Source organism: Alexandromys fortis, unplaced genomic scaffold, assembly GCF_014885135.2.
Source record: "Alexandromys fortis isolate MF-2015 unplaced genomic scaffold, M_Fortis_MF-2015_v1.1 scaffold_20, whole genome shotgun sequence".
Taxonomy (NCBI): Eukaryota; Metazoa; Chordata; class Mammalia; order Rodentia; family Cricetidae; genus Alexandromys; species Alexandromys fortis.
In genome coordinates, this window is record NW_026067903.1 from 14,954,241 (window position 1) to 14,973,123 (window position 18,883).

At 39.4% G+C, this 18,883-nt stretch overlaps 1 protein-coding gene across 1 annotated transcript in view; it reads right to left on the minus strand.

Moving 5' to 3' along the window:
* The window catches only part of Lmbrd1 (LMBR1 domain containing 1), an 80,344-nt gene that overhangs the window by 28,044 nt on the left and 33,417 nt on the right, over window positions 1-18,883 (minus strand). Inside the window, exons 6-9 of the mRNA XM_050134671.1 lie at window positions 14,747-14,835; window positions 11,406-11,479; window positions 3,972-4,097; window positions 652-804 (exon numbers count right to left, since the gene is read on the minus strand). Coding sequence (XP_049990628.1) covers window positions 652-804; window positions 3,972-4,097; window positions 11,406-11,479; window positions 14,747-14,835 — 442 coding nt within the window. The remainder of the gene's footprint in view (window positions 1-651; window positions 805-3,971; window positions 4,098-11,405; window positions 11,480-14,746; window positions 14,836-18,883) is intronic.

Genomic DNA, 18,883 nt, shown 5'->3' on the forward strand with positions numbered 1-18,883 from the left:
CATATGTCAGTCTACACCTAATAAGTCAATCTATGTAATGTGCATCATAAATTCCAAACTGCATATTACTGTAGATAAAATTCTGAGCTCTGAGAGTCCCCCAGTGTAGAACACATAAACTTGGATGTGCAGCTCACAGTGTCAATTACTTTCCAGAGTCACCATCATTGCCTTAGGTATCACAGTAGCACGAACAGAAAGCTGGCAAACAATGGATTTTGAAAGGGAGAAAACAATGGTTTCCAGTTCATTAACAGTGCTTTACATACTTCTAGAATCTCATCTAACAAGGCAAGCTGTCACTTTAAGGCAGCTTCCTGAGACCTAGTATGCCTCCCCATTCTCCCATGTACAGCACAGTTCAGACCCACAAGATTTGCTACAAGCTTATTATACTACTTATTTTTACTTTCACTTGAATTTCCTAATGACATATTATAAGGAGTAAGTGGATCTCTGATGGTTGGTTATGTGCCTTGTTCAAACTACCAAACCACAGAGCAGTGACTCAAACCTGATTATTTCAACTCCAAAGTCCATGTTCTTAAGTTGCCTTGGTACAATACTGCCAAGGGAGAACTCAACCTCTCTAAAGGTCCTACATAAGCTTGCAAAATAGTGACAGGGTAATTTTTTTAAAACTCCATTTACCTTCAGGGGACGCAGGGCACCACAAAATTTCGTCCACCAGCTGTTTTCAATGAATTCTAAGTGCCGGTCTCTTTTCCTAAGTGTTCGTAATCTTTCTTCACATTGCTTTAAGGTACGTCTATCCCTGGCAGGCAAAGGTCGACCATCTTTGCTCTACAAACAATAGAACAAAATCAAGAGTTTTGTCTTTCAAATCCTTGGAGTCTCAACAAAATAATCAAACAGCCTTTTTAAAGTTGGACAATCACAGGCAAACACACAACTCAAACAATGTAACAGGCCCAGTCTGACCAGGATCTGTGCTGAAAAGGAGCTGCCTGATGTGTGCTTCTGCTGTATTTCTAATACACGCTAAAGATATGTGAGCATAAGGATTCATAAAAGCATTCCATAGAAACAAATCCAGAAAAGATAAAGAACACACCTGCTTTATTAGAAGCACACATATCGACTTGGGGCTCTATTTTAAAGACGCAAAGACACTACGAACAGGAGGATTTCCATACTGTTCTATTAAGGCACAAAACGTACACTCATCTGGAATGGGTCTGAAAAAGCATGGGATAAAACCGGACCCACTGATCATAGTGGACAATGAGGACTGCTAAGAAGTCAAGAACAATGGCACTGGGTTTTGATCCTACTGCACATACTGGCTTTGTGGGAACCTAGGCAGTTTGGATGTTCACCTTACTAGAACTGGAAGGAGGTGGGAGGTCCTTGGACTCCCCACAGGGCAGGGAACCAGGTCTGCTCTTTGGGCTGATGAGAGAGGGGGAGTTGATTGGGGGAGGGGGAGGGATATGGGAGGCGGTGGCAGGGAAGAGACAGAAATCTTTAATAAATAAATAATAATAATAAAAAGGAAAAAAAAGTCAGGAAGAAGTATGTTCAATCCCTCTTGGGTTATGGAACAAGGGAGAGCCCAAGTAAAAATTGTGTTCATTGGAAAAAAACAAAAACAAAGAAAAAAAAAACCATACACTTATGCTACTGCAGCCTCAATGTGAAAGAACAAAGAGAAGGTAATAGCTGAACTACCTTTCAGAGACGCCTCCCACAGTGACAGACATCTCTCCACAGTGTCTAGGCCCTACTGAAACCAACCAGCCTCTTTAATAGCGTATCTCAATGGATCACTCCAGTTGGAGTTCGGAAGTCCAGGATGTTGGACAGTGGAAGCGGGGCTCATAGGGGAATGGAGCCTCCAACAAGAACCCAGAGAAGCCCATTCAGGTTCCATTTTGAAAGAATCTGGCTGCATTCTGTCCAGGTGTGAGAACTTGAGTAAAGTTAAGTTCCAAAGGAAACGGCTGTGTCGTAAGGTAAAGAAAGTTTTAAGAGAGCCTACCTTTCATGCTGGGGCGGGACGACTGCTCAATCTTCCCAGCTTTCTGCTGAGCAGATGGAGCGTCCAGATAGACAAAAGGAAGAGTTTGGAGAGAAGGGAGCATGAAGAGCTCAAAGTTGTAACCAAAATGGATACAGACAAACGCCGGTAAGTGTTTCTGAGAACAGCACCTCTGCAGAGCAATCACAGACTCACACTGACTGGTGGAAAGGGGGCTGGAAGGAAAGTCTGCCCATTGAGAATTACAAGAAGTAATATTTAAATCCATTTGAATGATGATGCCTGAAATATAGCTCCTTCAGGGCAGTCTGCTGGGAAATGGACATCAAAGGAAGTGCCCTCCTAGGTTGTCAAAGATACACAGAGGCCACTGCACATGTGGGCCAGGGACCAGGCTGTATCTTGGGCTGGCATCAGAAGGTGGTATTCACATTCGTGATTTTCAACCTGCAGTCTGCAAGAGTAGATTATGAGGCTTACAGCAAGGTTCAGAAAGTCACAGGCCTGGCAGTAAGTAGCAGGGATGGGATTTCTGCAGAGAGCTCCTGAGCAGGCTTCTCTCAGAGCTTTGAAGGGAAAGCCTAAGCTGGAATGGAAACCCCAGGATATTGGAGCTGCCAGAAGTGTGAGACATCTGCTGGGCAAAGCCAAGCTGTGGACACCGTGTAGAACCAAACCAAAAGAGCCCGCATGTGACATGTGCCACCAGTAACAAAGCAGGAAGAGCAGAGCCACCTAAGCTCACTCTAAGAGATGACATGATGTCACTAGGAACCCTAGAAGCCAAACCTGGAACTTGGGGTTTAGTGTCTGCTCACTTTCCTTGTTATCTTTCTGTTCGTCCTTGTTGCAATGGGGATGTTAACCCTATGCCACCGTATGGTGGATTTATCAACCTGACTTCACTACTGTACAAGGTCTCAAGCCCCTGGCACTGTAGCAGCATCAGCACTGCTAACATGCCAGGGACTCTTACAAAACAGACTGGTTCCATTTCACAGTATGAGACGGGGTAGACTGCTAGGGTTACAGGGATCTTTGGGGGCATCCAGTTTATAAAGGCTGGACTTTTGATGGTTAATTTCACTGTGAATTTACCAAGTTAGGAAAACACTTTGGGATTAAGTGAGGAAGAAAAGGCTACCCTTGAACACAGGCAGCACTACCCCATGGTGAAGAAAAAGGAGACAGTCAGCTCTGTATCAGCACGCCCGTTCTCTGTGTCGTGCCCAGATGAGAGATGCAGACTCACATCCCTGAATACATAAAGAACTGCTCCACGACCTGCTAGACGGTTCAGTGAGGAAGGGTGCTCGCTGCCAAGCCTGACGGCCTGACTTCAGTCCCAAAACTCACATGGTGAGAGAAGATAACTGACGCCCATAAGCTGTTCTTTGACTTCACACATGTGCTATGGCATGTGCCCATCACCCCCATCCCTGCCAGATAATGGATTAAAAATAAAAGAGTTGCTTGGCTAACACAGCATGCCAAGCGGACACACTGTACCTTTAAGCTGAGTACTTAAGTAAGCCCTTCTTGTTGTTAAAACAAATCCATAATATGCTATTTGAAGACGACATAAAAAGAAAAATTGCTATCATGCTCTTAGAAATACATTTACATCACACAGAATTAAAAGTAACCTTAAACTGCTCAACAAATACCCAAATTTGAACCTAAGAGAGGCAACAAACCACATTACACATAAAATCCAGGTGATTAAGAACTGGAAAAGTCTTGGCCATAAGCAAGCAGCAGGCCATTTTTAGTTGTTAAAACACCAACAGAAATTCTCAAATTGCCACTATTTTATATACTGCATAGAAAACTAGTAATAGGGACATAATCCTTGAAGTACTTGTTGCACAGATGCAAACAATGTAAGAAGTTCTGGGTCTGTCCATGGCAAACTCACATCAGGATGGATAAGGTCAACCATGCTTCCAATGACAAGACGGGAACTCACTTTTGATCGAATCGCTTGAATGTGCTGCTCCACTTCCTCAATGTCTTCAGTGTTTTCCAGGCGCTCGTAAGCAGCATTTCTCGTGCCTTTTATCAGGTTTAAAGGTAAGGCTGACATGCCATATGCCTGGAAGGAGCATACACATGTTTTACTAAAGCTACTCAAAACATTTTATACACAATTTTCAAGTTCAAAACTGGTTTCCTTCGGAGTGATAACTTGAAAGTGAGCAGAAGTGAATAAGTAAAGTTGGTTACCTAGCAACGTGCCTACATGGCTCTGAGCACACTCACTATTTCGGATTTCTTTTATTTACTCCAGTTATACATATACAAGTATGTTTCTAAAACAAATTAGTCCGACTTTATCAGAGTGGTAAGTTACAACTTCAGACTAATAATGTTAAAACAGTATGAGCTAATACAAAAGGTAAAAAATTATTTTTATACTAATAAAAATAATTTTCTCCAATTACATGAAGTAAACCTTTAGAATATATTCCTGATATTTGATGAATAGACTAATTATCTATATACAACTTAATATCCTATGTACAAATAACCAAACTTTTTACTAATCTTCATATATATATATATATAATTCGACAATTAATTTCCAACATTAAAAATAAACACCCAGTTCCATATTCCATTCCCAAATTGTATTTTTTATTATATCCACCAACATAAAACTCAATGGCATTTGTTACGTGTTAGGTTTCAAACTCAGGACAAGTAGCTAAGGTTTCTCTTCCCTGCATAATTCAACCATTTTAATTGCCCACTCTCTTTGTACCTTTGAGCCTCCTGGCTGCTGCACACGGCTTCCCCTCCCCTTTCCTCACATGGTGTGGGCTCAGGGTCAGTCCACTCTCTACTCTCAGAGGTTCCTGACTCTGGTTATGTTTTCCACATATGAACCCTTCCCCTCCATCATACTTAGGAACAATCATGTTCCTCTTTTCTTTTTTATTTCTTTATTTCCTTCACTATGTGGTCATTATTCAGAGACACATTAAGTACTTCAGAAACATTGACAACTATCACCTTGTGGTTACAACAGCAGACTCTGAACCAGACGCAAGCTTGTCATCTATGCACACAGCCACAGTACCTTACTCATTCTCCCCATAGTTAGGAAGGGGCAAGGGCTGGGCTCCTCACTCTGTGCTGAACAGCTCTGAGGCTTTAACATGGTAACTCCAGTACCGCTGCAGTAGGAATCCATTGCTTTAGTCATTATTTATAGCACGCTCCCAATTCAGTCTGCCGTCACAGCGCTGGCTATGTACATCTTCCTGACTGTTCTGCGCTCTGACTTAGTTCATGTTCATCTTCTATGCTGCTTCAGAGTGATCGCGCTCTACCCACACCAGACTATGCTATCTTCTAATTAATAACCTTTAAGAGTCTCCAGGACTCATGAGGATATCATTCAAAACCTTCTCACAGGAGAGGATTCTGGGAAAGTGCTTTGAGGGTCAATGCAGAAGATAAGGAGAGAAACAGCAGGTAGTATCCTCAACTGCTATAGCCAGTGCGGTTCTCCTTGGCCAGCCATTTTTAGCACATACACACACGTGTGCGCGCGCACACACATCTCCAATTCTCACTAAAGATTGTGTTAAAAAGGAGTTTTACTATTTTTTAACATGAATTAGAGCTCTTGTAGCAATCTTGCATTTCCATCATCTTGTTACCCTGACGCCCCAATTGCTCACCCCTCTGCAAACACTCCAGTGAGCCACTCCAAACTCTGCCGTCACTCTTTAATACAAGCAGGGCCCTCCCTAGAATGCCACTATCACCCCGCCTCATGAGAGAAGTTCAGTGCACTTCAAGTCAGCTTAATTACGCCATGCCTGAGAAACTTGCCCTGATTTGCAAATGCGTCTTGCTTATAATACATAACAATGTGCAGTCGACATTACTGGTCTGCCAAACTTGGCTAATCAGGCTTCTAAGCTAGAGCTGAGTAACAAGTGTGGAGACTATTTGATATATTCAGACGAGGTCCCAATTCTTTTCCTTCCTCTTTATTCTAAAACATTTACTAAGCTGATAAAAGAATTTGCCTATGAGGATAATACTTGATTAAAAACCTTCAGAAGAGAGAGAAGGAGTTATTTTTCCTACGCACACTGATGTGCTTAGTAGAAGAGCCAATGTGAGCTGCTCAGTAGTGTCATGGAAAGGACTTAAAAAACAAGAAGACTCCTATGGTAATAGCCTGTTTGAAGAGGACACCAGGGGACACCACCTTTCTCTGAAGTCTCACGGAAGGTACTAAATACAAGGCAGTAACCACTGCCTGGACACCCAGCTTTGGCTTGCTTCTCAATTGCACATTTACGTTTCAATGATTATCAAAAATTTAACTCTAATGTCTAGATTTTGGTAAGCTTGAAATAAACATTTTAAAATATTAAGGTTTCTAAATAATCTTTTGAATTTAACTTCATACTTCGTGGGGGGGGGATGTACAAAGCACTTTTATTGCTTACTACTGCCCTCCAGTGGATTTCTAGGAAACTGACATGTTTAACATGATAAGCCTTTAAAATGCTTGTAGGTTAGCCCTAATTGCCTCCAATTTTTGTTTTGTTTTGCTTCCAAGAATAAATCAACAACCAAAGTGTTTAAAAACACTATGCAGAAAGTTCAAACATTTCTTCCATCTTATTTCCCTGCTCAGTTTAGAATGGAAACTTTTTTATATATGTTACTCCCTTACTTAGAATGATGTTTTTGACTCAAAATTCTTGGATTTTTGCTAAGATTGGACAACAACAAGGACATGGAAAATAAACAAACACTCCCCATGCACTGTAAACCCATAATTCAGTGACACACGTGTTGTGACTTTCCCGTCAGGGAAGGCTGACTATGTCCTGACACTGACACTCTTCTAACTGCCGATGAGACAGTCATGACACACCCGTGTCCCTAGCACAACGCAGTGCAGTCCTGGTTACAGAATAGTCACCTTCCTTAAGCTACATGCATCGCTGGTATAAAATACAGAGTTTAACTGCCACCTGCATATCTTAGAAGGTCTTAGGCATGACATAGAAACAGTCCAGACAGACTGGAGGAAAACAAAGGAACAAAGAGTAAAATAAACATTCACTAAAACAAACACAACTGCACGGCTTTTTGTAGAGCAACAGTAAAGTGTTCTGTGTTCTTAGAAGGGGCGAGACTCATTTGGTTGTTTTGCATATACATACATACATACACACATACATACATATGTATGTATATAGACATATAGATAGACGGACAGAGAGATAGACAGAAGTAGGTATATATTTTTCTCCTTAAGTAGTGCCTTAATGGTGAGACAAAAAACAACCCAACAATGTAAATTCACTGACTGGTGCATTAGCAGCCTCATAACAGATCCCAAACATGAGCAGAGAATACTGCAAACCAGACACATTATGCGTTCTCAACAGCATAAAGAAAATATTGTACTACACATGGCCACTAAAATCCAATCTATAGTAAATGTACATAGAATAGGATAACATATGACATTTTTAAGGTCCCCTGATGAGTATGCAGTTAGTGATCTTGTCTCTAAGCACACCACTGGCCATACTGTGCATGAAAATATCTTAATTTAACATTTCCCCACTTGGTGGCACCAAGAAAATTTACAATATCTACATAGATATGTATCCCCAGAGGTTTCATTTGTTAAATCTGAAAGGTATCAGCTCCCCTTTCAACTTAAACTTAAAATAATAAGCAGATTAAACTAGTTTTTCATTCTCTAAAAACTGAGTGTGTAAGATTACATAGCTAATCCTTATGACACAAAACAATGTCAGAAGCAAAGTGAAAATTTAATAATCAACTAGTTTCTAAACTAAATTAAAGACATATACATGAAATTCATATATATATATATATCAGTTTAAACATATATGAAACCCACAAATTGTTGGTTTAGAAATGACTGTAAATTAAATACAAAAATTAGCTATGAATTCTGGAGGAGACACCATTTCCAATTTAGCTGACTCTGTCTAGACAGGGTCACAGCAGTTTGCCTCTTTGTCTGCCACGCCTTCTTTCACACTACACGTCAAAAGCTGGCCAATCAAGCCCTTCCATCTGAGGTTGGAAACAAATATAATTAGTAACATTAATTTCCTATTTACACTAAAGGTACCATCTACAAATGATTGTGGGATGATTTTTGTCTTTTGTTTGTAATTTCCACGAGAACTGGCGTGTTTCTGACTAGACTTTAATATAGTTAAGATTACTGGCCCATTTCTATCAGGGAAGCAAGTGATCAGATAGGAGATGATGTCATATAAAACCCACACAAACTAACTCAGCTCTACATGCTCTCCTTCCTTCCACTGCCAATATCAGTGATAAAATGCCAAGCCCTGGGTTAGGTGAGAAATATTATCTCACTGTGCTCCAAGCATATTTCCGGTGCTATTTAAATGATATTTATTCTTTTTCCACGTCCGCCCAATTCCAACTAACCATCAATTATGAATACATCTCTGACTTGCACATATTTGAATAATTCATTTCCTCACTGTTCATGATATAATTGCTTTTTTTTTTTTAGTTTCACAGAGAAAAGAAAGAAGTAGAAATTGCAGTTTGGTGTAGACAAAACTAAATAGTCAGCAAAGTTAACAAATAATATTTCATAGGTAGTCAGTGGATTCTAACTTGTTACACTGTTTAGTTAAACCATCATACTGAATTTTTGAAATATTATTCACCTTAACCACGAAGAAACAGCAATGACAGAGTGATTAGGGAAGTCTTGAATGCGAGGTTCATAGTAAGAACCTCCATTTTATTAAAGAAAAGCTGTGACTCCTAGGCCACTCCCCAGAAACCTCTTCCTTGACCTGGGGACCTCAGAGCCTTCCTTTCTACTCTGCAGCTCCTCGGTGCCCTCTGGGTCCCAATACTAGTAATAAGTGTTACTCCGGTTACTTTAGCGCTATCGTGAAGGTCACTCTTTTGTGTCTGAGAAAAACAGCTTTAAGAATATTTAAATTCGGGGCTGGAGAGATGGCTCAGAGGTTAAGAGCATTGCCTGCTCTTCCAAAGGTCCTGAGTTCAATTCCCAGCAACCACATGGTGGCTCACAACCATCTGTAATGGGGTCTGGTGCCCTCTTCTGGCCTGCAGGCATACACACAGACATTTAAAAAAAAAGAATATTTAAATTCATCATGATCATTTGGTTTAAATTATTAAATGAAAAAATTTCAAAGTTCTATTTTGAACAACATGAAACATTAGTTAAATATATTTTACTATGGGCTGGAGAGAGAGCTCAGCATTAAGAACACTGGCTGTTCTTGCAGAGGACTCATGTTCAATCCCTAACACCCTCATGGCAGTTCACAATTATCTACAATTTCCATTCCAGGAGATCTGGTTCCCTCTTCTGGCCTATGCAGGCAGCTGAACACAAGTGGTACACATACATGCAGGCAATACCCCCCCACACACAAAATAAAGTTAGTTAGTGAATTACAAACATCTGTTTCTCTATATCATAACACTGCTCCTGCAGGAAGCTGTCTTTCAAATGGTCTTAGTGACTTCACTCACTTTCCTCCTAACTCACAAATTAGAAGTCAGGAATCACCTGATCACCCCCCCCCCACACACACACACACCCATAGTCTCATTTGAAGGTCATCTGGGTAGCAAACAGCCTTGACAGACACAGGCAGTGTGCTCCTTTGGAAGAAGGGCAGTCATGTTTGCTGTCCATATAAATGATTCAGCCTTCCTGAGCTGGAACTCCTATTCTGTAATGAGTCTCACCTCAGGTTTCCTTTGATCCTACACACAGTTGCTGGTGGAAACTGAAACCCAGGAAACCTGAACAAGACAATATTTAGTCTATGGAGCTCTGCTAATTGGTTAACAAAGTCTTTTGTCTCTGACTCGGAAGTCTTGCATACTTCCAGAGAATCCAGAGAAATGCTGCAGACTCCAAGCAGGGTGACTCCTAGGCCTTACAGAGTTCTTGACAGTGGCATTACACATTGGTTTCCTCTTGTGTCCATTTGTTTCTCCTGACTAATCTTTCATCTACTGTTTGTCTCATTTCCCCGTAAATTACCAAGGACTTCTATAAACAATACCTCGAACTTCACAAACACCTGTGAAACTTTTCCTAGTTGCCTCTAATCTAGAAGATACAGACTCAAGAAGGTTAAGAAACTAACTCAAAATCAGTGTATCAGACCAGCCAGAGAACAGTAGCCCCAGGTCTAACTCCTGATTGGGTTACAATTTGTGACTTCTCTGCAAAAGACAAATAACTAACAAGCTATAAACATACTCTGTGAGGCAGACAGATAACTACCCACTACTAACAGATGGCAAATTCCTTATGTATAATGCCTTAAAACATAGAAAACTGAAAACGAATACTAAAACTAAGTACCCAAAGAAGCACCTCAAGATATTAAAGATATATGCATGTTAGGCTATTTTTTAAAAAATTATCTTTATACATTATTTCTCTCTCTCTCTCTCTCTCTCTCTCTCTCTCTCTCTCTCTCTCTCTCTCTCTCTCTCTCTCTCTCTCTCTGTGTGTATTTGGACATGTGTGTGGATAATTAGTTCCAGAAATCAAATTCAGAATCTGTTAGTCTTGGTGGCAGATACCTTTACCCACTAAACAATCGTGCCAGCCCAAGGACTTTTAATTATGTGTGTAAGAAAACACCAATGATCAGGTAACATGACTTGATTCTGCTATTAGGGTAACAGCCCATCTCTTTTATGCCTAAGGAAAGATATCCCAAAGTATTTCCAAAAGAACAGTATTTCCCATCTTTATAAGAATCAAGAATGCTCTATGCATAATTTCATTAATCTCAAAAGCTTCCAGAGCATTTAGATACTGCTTATACAATTCCGTGGGGAAGGGGTAAGATAGAGCATCGACTATGGCCCTTTTCTTCTTAATCTGACCCAACCACAGAGCAATGTGTATACATAGTAGTAGTCTGCCATGCCTTGCTATTTCAAGAGACACTTGAACAAAATCAGAAAGCTAGAAAATACAGCACCAGGCTCTACAGACTGGAGGAGTGTCAGTGTCTGTTGTAAAAGTACACGTGCAGACAGAACAAATCTATAAGCTAGTAACATACTGGCCTACGGTTCTGGGGTCTGGCACGTACCAACACTAAGTCCACTTACTGCACAGGATAGAACTAGTTGTAATTTATTTACAAGTTATAAGATTCATTTCTCAGTACTAATTTTGCAAACAGATAACTGTGACCAAGTTGTTGAAAATTTATCGTCCTCTCAATCTCTTAATTTGAAGAGCGAAGGACAGTACATAGACGACTGAAGTGCAAGACAGGCGGGCACAAAGGACGCTGCTGTGCGGAGCTCAGACCCCCTCTGCACTTACTGTGTACGTGATGGCTGCCAACATCCCAATCAAGGTCAGAGAACTGATAGAAAATGACAGGGCAGCTAAACCATCTGCGGAAAATGAAAACACACGGTTAATGTACATCTTTAATACTCTAATGATTATATTTATTACAGCAATGTAAAATATATAAATAAGGCTCCTTAGGCATTATGAAGGAATAAAACAAATATTACTGTGTCCTTCAAGTGCCAATTCTATTCAAGAGAAGACTTCTAAAGTACTCTTTATAAATTGATCTTCACACAATCCTTTAGATCAGCTAAGATTTCCTTTCCTTCACCTTTTAAAATTATGAAGAAAAGCCAGTTTAATTGTTGGACCTAAAAAGAAATCAGTAGACTATTTGATACATAAAAAGACGACCAAAGGATTACATGGAGCTTGTCTTCTGTGTCCACTTCTGTATGTAAAGGTGGAGGTGCAATGTCCTCACTGTGTCTTCCTCTGTGGTCCCCACGTTGGTCTTTCATTGAACCTGAAGTTCAGCAATTCATGTAGACCTACTGTGTAAGCCAGCAAGCCTGGGGGCTCCTCCCATCTTCAGTCAGTTGTGAGGTTACAGACCTTTAATGCTGGTGGCCGGGATCCATACTTATGTCCTCAAGCCCACCGAGGTACCATCTCCCCAGCCCATGCCTGGACTACATAGGATTACCCTTCCTTTCTCTTTTTTTTCTGCCTTCCTTTAGTTGTGATAATTTGGGGTTAATTTTTCCTTAATTTGAAAATATTATTTTATATGTAGCCTAAAATTTTGAGTATATTTCATTTTTTTCAAGATTTATTATAAATTTTATTTAAATTAATTGTTTTGAGAATTTCATGAGTACTGTACTTACATCATTTCCGCCTGCCCTCCAATTCTGCGCATGCTTCTAGCCTCCAAACCCACTCAAGTTCTGATCTCTTCTATTATTACGCCTATGTACAGCTTACTAAGTTCATTCACTGTTGCTCTTGTTTACACGCACTCAGGGGTGACCTCCTGAAACTGGATAATGACTCCACTTCTCTCTGCAGCTATCCATTACCTAGCTCTGCATCCAAGGGTGGGCCTGGGAAATGCCCCTAATGCCCTGTCACCTCAACTGGTATTGCCACTGTGGAAGTTAAAACCCTACCAACCAAATAGATTAGAAATGCTATCTGACAAGTTAGGAAGGTTAAGAGCGAGAGTCTACAGTGCAACAAAATTGTATCAGGTCACATAAAGAAATACTATGAAAATATAGCTATTATTAACTGAGAATGATATTTCCTTGAGCAAATAGGATCAATAACTGGGAATGGACATAAACAGATCCTATTGACTGAGAAGTTGTGGCATAGTCATACAATCTATTAATTTGCTACAAAAAACAATTACATAAATTAATCTTAAAGCACTGTTCAGTCAAAGAAGCCAGATATATATGAAACTGGCAATATATTGATAATACTTTTAAACAAGTAAAGCAACATAAAGTTTAATAAATTACATGGGACACATTAACTGACTAGTACATTAAGCAAAATTTTGTTGTTAGACTTGTTCTACACCTCGACTGAACTCAGATATGCACACACATATTTACATAACATGCATGTGCACAATATGTTTTAGAACACATTTAAGTATACATTTTGAAATAGTTAAATGTACTTGATTTCTAACATATATAAGAAGTGGGATGGGAGAAATGAAACTAGAAACTCTTGGGTAGAGACTGAAGAGATGGCTAGGTAGTTAAGAGCACTGGCTTCTCTTCCAAAAGACCCAGGTTCAATCCCCAGCACCCACACAGCAGCTCACAAGCATATGTAACTCCCGTTCCTAGGAAAAAGATTTCCTCTCCGGCTTCCATGCTACCAGGCAGGTATGTGGTGCACAGACATCCATCCATACATGCAAAATACCCATACACACAAGAAAGTACAGCTGGATAATGAAACTAGACTTTAAAATATATTATAGATAGATTATGTAAGATGTGGTGGTTTAGATTTACTATAAAATAAAACCGAGACTAAAGAGGGACAAAATTGTAAGATAATGACAAAAATCAAGAATGCTGCCATCTAAGCACTGATGTTTGGGGCAGAAAAGCAACCCAAAACGGTAAAGGAATTAGCAGCAAGAAAAGCAGTGGCCAGTGTAGCATGGGGTCAAGGCCACAAACCCACAGTGACTGCAGCAGTACCAGTGCCACTGTCTTACTCTTGCTGCCACCAGGAGATACTAAGGGACTTTGGTGTCCAAGATGAAGCGTCAAGTGAAAGGTGAGAAAATGACAAGCTGCACGACAGATCCCATGGCGCAGTTTAATCATTATTTAATGCACCTGCTGGGTAAGAAACAAGAAGGCTGATCCAAGGATGTACAGGACTGTGAGAGAGCAAATACAAAGCAGGAACACCTCAGTACAGTGTTTATAAAAGATAGGATGCTACCTTTATTTAGAATTAGTTGATATGTTCAAACACACACAAGTTTTGAGTAATATTTTACTGTTTTAACCTATTTTCTCTTTCTAATGATAAAGCTATTTTTCAAAAACTAAGGAACTCTTTAAATGTAGCCACCTGAACTTGCAGATTCCTCCCTTTAAAATAGTGGATCACAGGATGGAGAGCTGTCTCAGCAGCTCATAGCTCTTACAGCTCTTGCAGAAGACCAGGGTTCAGTTCCCAGCACCGACATGGGGCTGTAGGTGGGGGTTCACAACCATCTATAACAGCAGCTCCTGGAGACCCAACACCTCTGTCCTCACCTGTCCTCATGTGCACATACCCATGCCCTCCCCACATATGCATACAACTAGAGGGTCTTAAAGAAATCTTCAACTATTAACCTATTCTCTATGACCTAGGCTTTGTTTTGTTAGAATTTCAAGAAAAGCAATCCTGATGTGTTCTTGTCAAACATTATTTAATTCATATGAAACATGTAATTTACATTCTCAATGAAATATTACTTCATCTTTAATAGCATCATAGAGCATTCTATTAAAAATTTAAAATAAAAATCAATATGCCACTATCATACTTTTTAAACATGTTACTCTGTTATCATAAAGAATTAAAGAGCACATTAAAATAGTAAGTCCATTAAAATACTTTGCACATTAAAGTTTCTTTATAACATGGTAACTTCATGCAAAATTGAAGAAGCTACCTACATAATAGCTGGAAGGCAGCTTGAACAAGTTAAACCTCCTCATTTAAGTAAACAATGGTAGAGTTAAGTTCCTAGAGAAATAAAAACTTGCTAATTTTCCTAAGTTCCCAAAGAACACGAGACAAGAATTACTTGAGAAAATGTTTTCAATACTTACGACTGCTGCCAAGTTCTTCAAACAGAAACTTCACCTTTTCCCACTCGGTAGAATTCTTGTTGCTGGGAAGATTCAGTGGCACAAAAGCACTAAAGGAAAAGATAACTCTGTTTAAATGCCTCAAAGGAAGTTATAGAAAACTGAGAAGTCTGAAACTCAATTTTCAAGATTTTTAAAAGAAAAATCAATTTTTCTAAAAACTAACTCTGTACAGACAGAGGCCTGGGGGTTCCTCATCTACGTACTAACTGTATACTAACCTGTATGACACAGAGGTCTGGGGGTTCCTCATCTATGTTCTAACTGTATACTAACCTCTACGGACACAGAGGTCTGGGGGTTCCTCATCTACATACTAACTGTATACTAACCTCTACAGACACAGAGGCCTGGGGGTTTCTCATCTGTGTACTAATTGTATCACATATTTATTCTGAACCATGATATGAGAAAAATTCTATGGTGAATCAGCAGAGAAATAAATACATACAATCATTTCAAAATATTTATATGTAAACTGAAATAAAATGCATCACAATAAACAGTAAATATTACACAGTAACACTAGAGATGGATTTTGTTTTTCTTCTTTTCAATATCTTTCAAGATCCTACCCAATACAAATAATCAATACATTTGTCTTTTGTTTTCTAATCTACAAGCAAGAGGAGCACACTCACACAGAAACAACTACAAGAGCTTACACTCAGAAACAAACAGAAAACAGAATAGTCAATTTATTTTCTAGCCCCAAACAATAAACCAAGACATCAAGTCTTTCAGGTAAAAAGCAGATGTCCCAAGAAAACATATATGGGAAACCACTTTATCGGGCAAAAGATAAGTCTCATATCACCTCCTAAACTAATTTAATTATAAGAAAATCAGTAAGGTGTGTGCAGTTTTTATAGAAGAAATAATGAATATGTTGATATGTTAAAGTATCTGTATAGAAAACATTTTCCCAAAACAGCTATTACTTTTAAACCTTAGTATTCCAACCTTTCCTCCAGTTCTTCTGAGAAGATGAATGGGAAATATACGCCAGGCTATTCAATTCCTAACAGTCAGCTGCAGGTGCAGGTCAGTGGTACAGTGCTTATCAAGGTTTGCCTAGCATACCAAGGCTCCAAGTTCAATTCCTACCTTTTAGGGGGCAATTCTAACTATTTGCATTGCCTTGAGTCTTCTTAATCTTGAAGACTTCAATTCTTATCAAATTGAGAAAGAAAAGTAACTACTCAAAAGCACAAGCATAAATGTAAAAAGTTCATGTATTGTCCAGCAATAAAATCAAACAGAAGTCAATTAGAATAGCTTTTAAAAAAATAACTTCTATATACTATATATCAATACTATTAATAATTAATTTAACTACTAAGATTTATTTAACAGAAAAATAAGCAAGAAAGAAGTAATTATATAATAACTCAATTATTTAGTATAACTTTTTCTTTAGAGACCACAAAGTATATTTTGAAATTTTCTGTTGTGAGCATAGAAAAATATTTTATAAAAAAATTTATTTTAACTATGATTAGAACATATTAGACAAATATAAGAAGAGTTAAGGTGAAGACTGTGGAGTGAATTTGGTGAAATATAATTGTGTGAAATTCTCAAAAATTAATAAACAGGCAATTAAAATCAAATAATGATGTGATATATCAGTTTTGGGGGCAAAAGCAGTTAATTTTTGACTATCAGGATTTAGTAAATGATGATTTTTTGGCGATCGAGAATTATAGTTTAATAGGACAGACATAGCCAAGTCATATCAGGATCTTCTTAATTTGCCTTTCTCAAAAACAGAGAATACAGAGCACCCCAGTTTCCACAGGCACAGTAACAAACAGAATGGGAACACAGTAAGATTAGAATTCTCCCTCTTATCACTTAGAATAATAAACATAAAAAGCTGCTTAGGAAAAACATTCTACACTCTGCTGACTTACTGAATTATCTTAATTCAGTGTATAAGAGGCAAAGGAGAAGCTAACCAATGACTTCCTGGGACATGAAATTGAAAAGATGAATCAAAGACAAGATTTTCACCTCCTATCCTCAACTAGCACATCATGTCTCTCCCTCTTCCCAATGGCTCATCCTGTTCTTTCCTGCTCTCTTGAGAAACTGCTCTTTCAGATCCATACTCACTTCAATTACTAGATGCTTACCTGGCTGATCCTGCTACCTTTTAATACATGGCTTCTCAAACACCACCCCAAAAGCCCTGTCCACACATCCTTCATAGAGCTGTAACTTTTAAGTCAGAGTCATATATATTAACTTTCCTGGAGTCACAATCACACATCTCCAGTCTTCTCATGGCTAAGTAGAGAAAATCCACTATTCCTTAAACAGTACACACTAGACTTAGAGCCTACATAGCTGTCTAATATCATGTGACAGTGGTCCGTGTGATCATTGGAAACATCCCATTGTGGTCTGTTGGTTGTTTGCTGGTTAGTTTGAGGGGAAAAGTGGTTTAAAGTCACATACTTCTTATGTCATTCTTCAGCTGAGTGGGGTCCTTGTCCCATAAGACTGGTACCCTTGAAATAAGTGGGGAGACCAAACAGTTTCCTCCACATAGCAGAGAAAAAATGGTATAGTAAGAAGTGGCTATCTGTGAGTCAGGCAGAATTTTTACCAGAGGCCACACTTGCCAAGATCTTGATCACAGACTTTTTGCTTCAAGAACTCTAAAAATGAAATGTCCACTGTTTAAGCCTTCTGGTCTGTGGCACTCTGCTATGGCAGCATGAGCAAACTACTGCAGTCTGCATGCCGTTCGCCTTTTCTCTTCAGGCAACTAACTGAACGAGCAATTCGAATTTCAGCTCAACTGCCACTCATTGCTAGTCTTCTGATTCCACAGAGAAGAGTAAACTTCTGCCCATTCGCACCAACAGCTCGTGTGCATCTCTCACTGGAGCACTTAAACACTGCGATTCACTTGTTTACAGGAGTCCTATGTGTGAACCTTGAGAACAGAGACCCTCAACTTTCATTTCTGGCTCCAAGATCTAGCATGGACACAAGCCACAGTGCTGCAAAAATGATGAGTCCAACAAATGTCAAACCCACACCAGATCCTAGCGAAACAGATTACAGATGTACCAGTAGGAAACCCTTTTCCAAGAAACTAGGGCCCGGTGGAGGTGCACCCAGGAGGCCGAAGCAGGCAAATCTCGGTTGAGTTCAAGGCTAGCCTGGTCTACAGAGCTATTTCCAGGACAGATAGAGCAGTTACACAGAGAAACCTTGTCTTGAACTCCCTGCCTCCCCCCCAACACACACAAAGAAATAAAGAGAAAAAAAAGAAAACAAACCAGGGTATTTTTGTAGGAGCCAGAGAGGTCAAGGACATCAGGAGAACATAGTTCACAGACATCAACTACACAGTGCTAATAGGGTTCACAGAGACTGAGGCAGCAATCACACACACACACACACACACACACACACACACACACTAGCAGTCCCTCCCAACAGAGGTAGTAGGGGTGTCTAGGACTCTTTTGTCTGCTCTTGGATCCCTTTTTTTCCTATTGAGTTGTCTCACCCAGCTTTGATATGAGGGTCTGTGCCGAGCTTATTGTATCTTGTTATGCTGTGGTTATCCCTGGGAAGCCTGATCTTTTCTGAAAGGAAGTAGAAAAGAAGGGAGAAGAGGAGGAGGGGGAGTGAATGTGGGGAAAAGGAAAGGTGAGGGTGGGGACTAGAAGGAGTGAAGTAGGGATAACTGCAGAGGGGATATATTGAAAACAAAAAGTAAATTTAAAAAAATTCTCAAAAGTTTAGTAAATCACTTAACTGACGTACATGCCTCATTCAAATCTTTACATATGGTACTGAGAAGAACAGTCTTAGATAACTGAAACATTACCAGTCTTTAATTCATGATTCTTGTACACTGGTTTCTGCAGGGATAGGTGATTTTATTGGTAGTTCTCAGTCACATTCTAAATCAGGGATCTGCTACATATTAAGTGACTGTATGTATGAAACTGTAAGTTTTACTGTTGCTTTTTGAGTCTATGATTACCCAGAGCTACAAAAGGACCCGCAAACCACACAAACTAACTGCACTGTAAGTCTAAAGCATTGACTTCCTATCTGCCCCTTAAGCTT